Source organism: Geospiza fortis, unplaced genomic scaffold, assembly GCF_000277835.1.
Source record: "Geospiza fortis unplaced genomic scaffold, GeoFor_1.0 scaffold64, whole genome shotgun sequence".
Taxonomy (NCBI): domain Eukaryota; kingdom Metazoa; phylum Chordata; class Aves; order Passeriformes; family Thraupidae; genus Geospiza; species Geospiza fortis.
The window spans coordinates 846,183-856,691 of NW_005054461.1; the positions used below are offsets into that span (position 1 = coordinate 846,183).

The 10,509-nt window shown below is 37.9% G+C and overlaps 1 protein-coding gene across 1 annotated transcript in view; it reads right to left on the reverse strand.

Annotated features, from left to right (window-relative positions):
• The window catches only part of ADCY2 (adenylate cyclase 2), a 185,105-nt gene that overhangs the window by 38,244 nt on the left and 136,352 nt on the right, over nucleotides 1-10,509 (reverse strand). The window contains exon 14 of the mRNA XM_031062764.1: nucleotides 9,677-9,761. Coding sequence (XP_030918624.1) covers nucleotides 9,677-9,761 — 85 coding nt within the window. The remainder of the gene's footprint in view (nucleotides 1-9,676; nucleotides 9,762-10,509) is intronic.

Sequence of the window (10,509 nt, forward strand, 5' to 3'; positions counted from 1 at the left end):
AATGGTGATGATCAAAAGGGCAATGACAGTTGATGAGTAACATCATCAACAGAAGCCACTGAATTTGCTGCTTCTAAGATGACTGAAAGAGGTTGCTGCAGTTATGATTTCTGATGGGAAACCTACCAGGAAGCTTCAATGAAAAAATCTTCCTTTCCAGGATGCCCTGCCTTTTCAGGGTGATTCCTGCTTAAAAGGCTAGCAGGCTAGCACAGGATAGGTAATTTTGCTAGTGGGCAGAAACTTGGAATTGTGTAAAACACGATGGTATATCTTAAGGGCATTGTGGGTGTGTGGAAAACTTACATGGCATTTAGGGGACAGGACACAGGAGAGGAAAGGAAGGCATAAATGTGGATCAGAGATGTACAAATATAGGTATATGGTGACAAGAAGGAATGAAAGGAAATGGATGCAGGTGAACAATTCTCTAAACGAGTCTATTGCATATTGTTATTAAATTCTGCCTCTAACCATCCTCTCTGTAAGTGCAGTCCTTATTCTGAGCCTGCATGTGTGTGAATGGCAGCAAACTTCATGCTGGGCTAGAGGGCAGGGGGCACAGGATGGGTGCCACTGGAGAGAGATCATGTAGGGGAGCAACTGAGGGTGTCATGAGCTGAACTGTCTCAGACCAGTCCCTGAGGGGACACACAGGGTGTGTAGGGGAGTGTGTGTGTAACCACAAAGCAAATTCAAACAGAACTGGTTAGCAAGCAGGAGATCTACATTTGGAAAGACCCAAGGGTTGAGCTAGTCACTTTGTAAAGGGGTAGGAGCCTGGGTGTGGATATTGTATTGACTAAAATTCCAGATGTCAGACCCACGAGTGAAAGCGTGCCTGTGAATGATGGCAGTCAGGAAGTGTATATCTCATCAGACCTGATCCTCCAGAAAGAAGGAACTAGACCATCAGTGTAGATGAAGTTTACATGAGTGCTGCATGTTGTTACATGGGTGCTGTAAGAGAGCTGTTCTGTCCATGGATCTCTGTGGTTGGTCCTCTGTGTACGGTATATGCCTGTATTCCTATTGGGAACACATGCCCAGCCTCACTACAGGTTGCACCTCAGACTTCAATGGGAGTGGGACAGGAGGATCCCCTCCCTGAGTTTTGAATTCCATCAAATTTTGCTTCAGTGGGTCAGGAAGGAGCATTTCCCAGCTCCTGACTTCCACTGGGCCCAACAAGCTCTAGCAGCCCTTACTTTCAATTTCAAAACTTGAAAAACCACGGCTCAGTAAAAAACACAAAACAATGTTGCAAAAAAGGTGCTTTTGTGTTTTAGTAGTGCTACAAAATGTAAATTGAGTTTGCTCGTATGAATTTCTGTTATTTTAATTCTGAGGATGAAATTAACTTTCACACAGAAAAATCTCTGCTGAACTCCAGTATCTAAATACAAGAATGTCAGCATCAAATGATAGTGACTTTTCAAACTTTTCTACTTTAACATCAATAGTTCCAATTGTTAAATTTGAACTTTCTTCAAGTATTGAAAGTAATAATTGAAAAAAATTACAGTATAGAATTGCTGAGACTACTTAGCAATGCCCATGCTGAGAACAGCATGTATTGCTGAGAACTCCCTTTGTTTTCAAAGTGCCTGGAAAACAGGTACAGGCTTATGTAACTTCTGTCCTAAAATGCCTTGCAGTAATTCCAATTTTTCTTTGCTTACAAGATTTTTGAACAATATCACCTGACCTTGCTAATATATTTTAGCAAGAAGGAACTTATTGGACTGATTTTCTACACTTCTCTAAAAAAATGTTTTCCTGATATCATTAAGGGAAAAAAAAAGGCAACTTTATCACTTAGAACAGGTCTGGAAAACAACATAAATTTCAGGAAACAATATATCATTCAGACAATGTGATTAATAAATAAGAGGGATTATTTCCATTGCTCTTCCTAAAATTACAAGACACTGATGGCTCTAGCCAGAAGAACAATGTGAGTTATGAGTGCAAATTTAAAAATTACGTTCTAGGTAGTTATTTCCACTTGTGAAACAGAAGCACAACAGAGTAATGTATTTCTTACCAGTCTGTTTAATGCACAGCTCTGAGTTCTGGAGGGGGAAGACCCCTGTTTATTTGGCACATCTGCCCTTCCCACCTTATTTGTTAAGCCAGTGAGAGTGCTGAAAGGAAAACTTGTGACAAAACCCTAAAACTTTTAAGCCATTGAGTAGATATTCCTTGGAAAACATGAAAAAATACACTTTTGAATAATAATTCTCTGTGTGAACAACAGATTTGCTGAAATTTAATTTCACTTTTGAGCAGTACAGATCCAGCCCATATGTAGTCCTACTGCAGCAGTTCAGTACTGCTGAAAATCTGGGGAATCCCTGGAAGCAGAACTGGAGGGGTGGGGGTAATCATTAAAACCACTCTTAAAAGCAGACTTAGGCAGGTTTATTTTGCTGATTCCATCATACATTTTTTGTTGTAAATGTTATGTCTCCTTTGCAATTTTCTGAATAAAATGGAGAATGAGATTAAAGAAAGAATCAGTTGTTGAAAGCATGCAAGTTGGACAAAATATCAGATCTCAGTAGCATTAGAGAGTATCACGGTGTTTATTCTAAGTGGAGCTTGCAGAATATGGTTCAGTGTTTATCATTTTCTGACTAGAAATAATAGGTATTTGTAGTATGAGAGGTGACTAATGTATTACCTTTTCATCTGAACATGTTAAATCTGATATGACAGCACAGCATGATAATGAGTAATAACTTATTTTGAATATTCAGGACATTAAAAATGTATCCTGTGTTGTCTTTCCACACACAAAAACCTACTTCAGCATTTAATTAGATGAATGCTGTCTTTCTGAGTGGATCAAGGAACTGGTGCGAGAACTGATTGTGACAGCTACGTTGTAGATGAAAGACAGTGTTTCAAGCGCTGTCACACTTCTTCACATGCTAGTTGAGGCTGGAACATCTTCACTGAAAACTTCTTATTTACAGAAAGCCACTGAATCAGATTTTCTATAGGTCTATTGTTCTTCTTTTCATTTTGCATTCAAATACAACTTGATATTTTACCAATACCGATGCTTCAAGGAATGTAATCAAGAAAAACAAAATTCAAATTTTTCTACATGCTTGTTTTCACTCAGCGTTGAAGAAGACACCGAAGTTCAAACCCAAAGAACTTGCTGACAGCAATTGCAGTCACCTATGCTTGGAGAAGGGAGATTTTGCTAAACAGACACAAGCTTTTACTTCACATACTTATCAATGCTCCTAATGTTGACAAAAAGGACCAAAGTACTTCTAAAACAAGTACTGTAACATCAAATTTTGAATTTCATGGTGACACCTGTAAATCTAAGCCAGGAATTTTGAATCTTACAAAATGCATCCAGGTGAAAGGTCTACTCAATTTCTACCTCATGCAAGTGACTGGACAAAATCTAGAATCCTGAATAAAGAAATAACAGCAAAAACTAAAGTCAGCATCATGTTTTTAATTTCACCATACTTTACAGTGTTAATTATCTTTTACAATAGGCCATGTTAAAATGGCCATGTGGTTCACTTCAGCTGTGTCATTCAAAGGAAAGAACACGTCAGTGATCCAGGCTGACCTGGAACAGAGGCTGGACAGAGTTAAGAAGGAATAAAGTAGGTATTTATTAAAAGGCCTTCAAAGGATATACCTTGGGCAATACAAGAGCCTGGCCATAGCTCTACCCAAGATGGACCCAAGATGGATGCAAGATGGATGATCGGTCACAAGTTTTCACACTTTTGTAAGTTTTGGTCCATTTACATACTGGGGTTAATTATCCAATTACAGCTTCAGGTTACGAAGTCCCATCTTCCCAATTTGCTCTCAATTTGCCATTGTTTACACTTTTTGTGCCCCAAGCTGTGACTATGGTTCTCAGAGTGGAAAAGGATTGTTTTGTCTAACTAAACTGTGGAGAGAACTTGCTAACATGCTATATAAAGTTCAGAGTAACACACTAAGGCAGTGCAGAATCTGAAAAATATGGAAACTTAAGGCATCATTCCCCCCCCATAGAGGCATGACCATGCCTTTACCTTGTTGAGTCTCTATTCTAAATGTCTGTTAATAATAGCTAATTAATAATAGATAAATATCTAACAACAGTGAATATGTAACAGTAAATACAAATATGCCTTTAGGCAGTCAGAGTTCAGCCCTGGCACTTCCTGTGCTGCTTTCCTCACTCAAGAAAACATACAATCACTGTGTTATATGCTACTTTAAGATGTTCTCAGTCCCTCCCATCAAGGTTTTAATTTTTCTCAGGAAATATTTAAGAGCCACTAGTTTTGAGAAGAATCAAACCTGAATGACGTTTTAAGGACAATGCTCAGGGCACTGAATTAGAGGAAGGATTTCCAAATGCTGCGTTCTAAATTGGCCAAGTCTCGATCTCCAAATGAGATTGTACCATCCAAAATGTGTCTCACACAAGAGGAGCTCTGATCTGAGCCCATATTCCAGCACTAGCACATCATAGGTATCAGCTCTCAGGTAATACATGTACAGTCAATTGAAAACAATCTGGATGCTCTCTGCTTTCCTGCTTTTTTAATAATAATAGGAAAAATTGTTTGTACACTAGGAAGCACACTTGGGTATTTGAAATTAACTTACAATCTCATCATGGGCAAAAACACTAAAGGGCAGCATTGCTGGATTTAAAGAATTATTAAAAGAGATTTCTTTTGGCAAAGCAGACATAAAGAATGTGGCTTTCACCAAGTTAGGAAATTCTTCAGCTGGCTTCAATCATGTAACTAATGTCATAAACATGTAACTCAAGAAGCTCAGTAAGAAGAAGGGTTTTTGTTACTGAAATCAGTACACTTATAACAATTCCTGAAGTCTGAACATGGTACTTAAGTAAGTGGTGATGGATTTGCTGTCATAGTGCCTCTGCTAGAGACTCATCAGAATGACTTTTAGATTGCTGAGCGTCTTTCATGGACCCTGTTGTAGGTGCCAAAGTGCCTCTTTAGGTTCTCCTTGCCTAAACATCCCTGTTTTAATCTTCATTTACAGGCAAAGCCTCACTATTGAAGAAATGAAAGGGCCTAGATCTTTCATCTACATCTGCATTAAAAGACACTCATGTCAAAGGTAAAATTCCAGATTGAAAATAATTTCCAAGTAGTGCTGGTGCTGACATTCCTCTCCTTACAGAGCTTTTAAAAGTCTTATGTGTACAGAGTAGTTATAACTGTACCTAAGTACCAATGCCAATTGCTTCAAAATGAAATAAAAACCCCTGAAAAAAAAAAAAAAGGTAAAGATCACTCTGTATGCAGCGATGTGATGTAAATAATATGCTCTCTTCTAGCAGGAACAGGGCTAGTTGTTTTCTGCTGTTTATTCTCTTGGTATTGTGTTCTTCTAATTCTGTGATTCAACTGGGCATCTAAGAGAGACTATAAACACATCCAGATGAGATGGCATTACTTCTATCTTCTCTGTTAACGTAAGTAGTCAAACAAGTTTGCAAGGTTTAAACATATGCAGCAAAAAAAACCATTTCATAATAATAAAATGTTAGTGGCACAAAGAGACTGTCACATCAATTAAGTGCACGTATGTCCCGGGTAATGCAGATAGATTTTTGAGACAGTACTTGCAGCAATGCATAAAGAACATCTGCTTGAGATTAATACTTTGGCTAACTACCTCAGCTACTCCAAAGATCTTTCCTTCACATGTTTAGTATGGTTTTTTTTTCACACTGAATGCATTCTATTTTCCAATGTATCATTTAGGTACCAGATGATTGCTTCCTTGCCTTCACAGCAGGAGGTAAAACACATCTTACATTTATCAGGTCTGAGGCATTTCACATGCATTCTATGAACTCATCTTTTCAAGAAGATAAAGAGAAGAGACACAGAAAATACCTGAGCTAAAGGACAATCACTGTCCTCTATTCCTGCATCTGGGAAAGAAACATCTCAAGGAAAATTCAAAGAAAATATGCTAAGTTAATTAAAAAGAAGGGCTTACATTTAAAATATGAAAAAATAAGACAAAAAGGATCTTTATGACTAAAAATATTCATAATCTTTATGATTATGAGTATCTCTGAATACTGTGACTATTCAAAAAACAAAAAACATAAAGAAAATTAATAGGCACAAAAAAAATTTCGAATATAGAAGATATAAATTCCTTTCAAGTTTCAGGATATATGCCATTTTAGCTAGGACTGAGCAAGGTTTAATGCCTATGGGCAAATGACTGTTTCTGTGAGAACTGTCAGCTCTTCCTGTCCTTGGCCTGTTTGCCCAAGACCAGTAGGGGATGCCACAAAGTCAGGCTCTGGAAGTCTGTAACCTCCTTATTTGTGCTACTACAGTGCTACATTGTTTGATGGAAAAATTCCTGTTCTTCTCTAATGGCTGAATTATCACTTCACCCCAGACCGAGCTGGGCCACGCTGCAGTGCTGCTGAACAGCAGAATCAATTAATAAACTCAGAGTGAAACAGTGAGCATAAATCTATTCTTACAATATTGCAATTAAATTCCATAAGAGCTAGTAATTTTAGCATTACAGTCTGGATCGAGTTTTTTGTTTTGCCAATGAAATGAAAATCATACAGAGAAATTTGTTCAATGTTGGTTTTTGGGGGACTTACTCTGTGGTGGTTACAGCCATTTGTAACAGGTGAAGACTAAGAGTGCAAAGTGTCAAAAGTACTAAGACAAGCACACATAACACAGTGATACCCAGGTGTCCTAAACTGAACTTAGATTTTGCTGTCTTTACTGGCATTTCAGGTCCCACTCTGTAAATCTTGTAAGAGTCCTGTAAATATTTGACTGCTACTGCAAGTTTATGTACCAGGTTGTAGAGCTCAGGTTGGTGGTGAGGCCTGAGCCTGGCTGGGCACCTTGGGAACACCAGGGCAAGAGTGAGTCCAAAATGTTGGGCACAGAGAGGAGGAGAGAACACAAAGAGAGAAACAGAAGAGGGAGCCCCAAGGCTGGAGGAGCAGGCACTCCATGCTGGAGATGACCATACTGCAGCTCATGGAAGACCTGGGCTGGAGCAGGTGATGTTTCTGAAGGAATTGTGGCCTATGGAGTCCTTAAAACTGAGCAGGGTGGAACAGGGAAAGGAAGGAGTAGCAGAGAGAAATGTCTATGCATCAACTACTCTGCCCTACTTGTACTGGTTGACAGAAGGTAGAGGACTCTGGAGCAGAGGAGCAAAGGTAAATTTGGGAAAGGAAGGCATAATGGTGTGGCTTTAATGTTTGGTTTTGTTTCTTACAATGCCAATCTATCCTAATTGGCAATAAATTACATCAATTATCCCCAAGTTCAGTCTGCATTTTCTCTGGAAATAACTGGTCAGTGATCTCCCTGCCCTACCTCAAGCCATGAGCTTTCCCATTGCATTTTCCTACCCCATCCTTCTGAGTGAGGCAGAGTGAGTGAGCAGCTGGGTGAGCGCCTGGTAGCTAACTCACCACATTTCATCTCTTATGATCAGGCAGGCACAAAAAACTCTTGGGCTTTTTGGTGCATTTTTAGATGAGAGATATTTGGTGATTTTAAACTCTGTAATTGTGTGCAAGGGGATGTACACACAAGCAAATTCACATTTACTACATGCCTTCTATAAAGGAATCCAAAATGTACCTCTTTAGAAAAAGAGGTGTGAGAAAACCCCAAACAAACCCAAACCTATTCAGCCTTAGAATGATAAAGCCTGATTTCTGTTAACAGTGTCACTGTTGTGTGAAAACTCAGATATCAATATTAGTTTCTTTGAAATTTTAGACTTTTTCTTCTAAAATAACACATTTACAGTGATGGGTCCAATAGTGCAATAAATATGCTACCAAAATATAACATAGGGTGTCACTGTGGTTAAAGCTGCAAAACAATGCTTGGATTTTGACACAAAGGAAGAAATCTTAGGGAGAGAACAAGGGAAAGGAAAACCTACTGCTTGTTTTGTTAGCTGTTTCCCACCTTGTGGGGAAGACCTGGGTTCTTGTCACCTTAAGGTGGGTTCTTGTCGCCTTAGGAAGTACATCCATGCACATGAAGGAAAGACAACACTGCATCAGCTATGGTCATAACTTTCTGAAATCTTCTTAGCAGCATAGTTTCTGTATTAGAGCAGCTGAACTCACAAAGACATGGACATAAATAACTCCTCTTCAAGTTGTTTAGGTTAGAACATGACAACTGGCAAGTCATCAGAAATGCAATGATAGGTCTCCGTTGCTATTTACAGTACTTATTGTGACGCGGGCAAAAAGGCATTGAATATAGGTGTAAGATATTATTCAAGTGGCCCAAATCTACAACTCTGACTTGGGATATTGCTTAGCCATTTCTTTAAATGCAGAAAAATGTATTTGTATTCCTCCTAAGTAACACTATAAATAAAAGGCCCAGGAGAATGTATGCACCAGCATTTCTTGATGCCGTTTCATTAGCACCTCTTTTTCCTACTGGAAAAGGTTGGCTTTTCCTAGAAGGATTTTTTTAAAATCAGCTTATTCAAGAATTGTACTCTGACTTCATAATTTTATGCTCAATTTACTGTCAATAACAAACAGAAGTCAAGTATAACATTACCTGAGAACTAATTTTTGCTGTTAAGTAATAGCAATACCTCTAAGACCTCACTCTAATGATTAAAAATATTTAGAGTATCGTTGCACTATATTTCAGATTCATTCCTGAGCAGTGGCAGCATCCCTAACTTATTGGAAAGGTAACTGAAATGTATATTAATTATATTTTATTAAAAACATGTCCTGGTTAATTACAAGCCTCATAAGAGAGAGAAATTATAAAAAACCTACTTCCTCTGGTTTTTTTTCTTTAACTACCTTGTCATACTGTTTTACTGCATACTGAAGTATTTGTCTTTCCCATGTGCTTTTTAAATAAAAGATCTTCCAGTTTTCTCTATATGAACTTATGCAAAGACAGAGAAGGAGAAGTGGGGATGCCATACGCAGATTGCATTCACTTACAAATCCTGAAACTCCTTATCCTTATTATAAATGAAGTTCTATGTTGGATCTATTTGAGAACTGAAAGGAGAGACATGCTGAAAGGCAAAATGGTTTGCTCAAATAATGAATTACATTTTTAAATTCAGCATAATATTACATACACTTATAGGTATTATAATAACACCTGGATCACACAGTGACAAAACTGGAAATTTACTAAAACATTTATATATTTCAAATGAAATTGTTATGGTGAAATATTCTTTAAACTCAGAAAATGGTCTTATACAATACTTAAACAAATACACAGTCCTGCAAATTAAAGCAATCATAAGATGAGTCACCTCCTGTAAGCACAATAGCAAAAAAATTTTTGAAAAGGCAGTCTATCAAACAATAATGAAAACCTCTCAGATGATCCAGTTTCATATGAGAAAAAGAATATTAGTGTCAATACAGACAACTACTGCATTGGCATTTTCTGCTTTTCAGATAAATCAGGACATTTTACAGAAAACCAACATGGACAAAACAATGTCCACAGAAGCCTGAGTATGCAAATCCTTCTTTCTTTAACTGGTACTCTGCAAAGGCAAAGTGACTTGGCAAAATCAGAACACGTTATTTCAAAGAAACCATTAACTAATGGATTAGATTTCCTTGAATACCTACCAAAAGCTGTCCAGCGAAACAGATAAACAAAATGAAGGAAAGAAAGAGAAATGCAGCCCCAAATGAAATTCCAAGAATAGATGTTCTAGAAGAAAAGGAAAACAGGTATTAATTTCTTGGTTACACATTTGTAACATGACATTTCTTTGTCTATAATACTGATGATATGAAAAAGTACTAAGTGCAAGCTGCAACTTCCAAACATCAATACCATGAAAAACCAATTCAAACCCTCACCTGAATGGCAGGCATTTCCCCATTTTGGCATTTCCCCTGCCAATTTCTCAATTCAGGAATGCTTGAATTAAATTACCTCTGACTTGCAAAGTTACTACCATAAGAAGCTAATAATTTCCACATGTATAAAGACAGAGTACATTAAGAGAAGCAATGCTTTGTTCTGTTTTAACTTTAGGAAGCCTGCATTAAAGATCCTTGTTGCTTTAGCTTTTTGTCGTTGATTTTATAATAATATAAGAGCCTAACAGACGTACAAAATAAACTTGCTGGTGGTATACATTCACCCCTAAAAGGCAGAAAACTGCACAGGTCAGTGATGCCCATTTTCAGTGTCTTGCAGCAGAAGCTGTGATGCTGATCACCCTTACTCAATGCTACCATTCATCCTTTTTCTTGTGTGTTATAAATAGGAAGGTCTAGCCAAAGTAGCACCCCTGGATACTCAGTAAACAGGGATCCAGTAACAATCTGTGCACTCCTTCATTCATTCATTCTGAAAACGTGGAAATCCCTCTATAGGAACACCACAGTAGAGCATAACTGCTCCATCAGGCACCATGTAAGAGCTTCTCAGCACATCTGCAGAGGGAAAG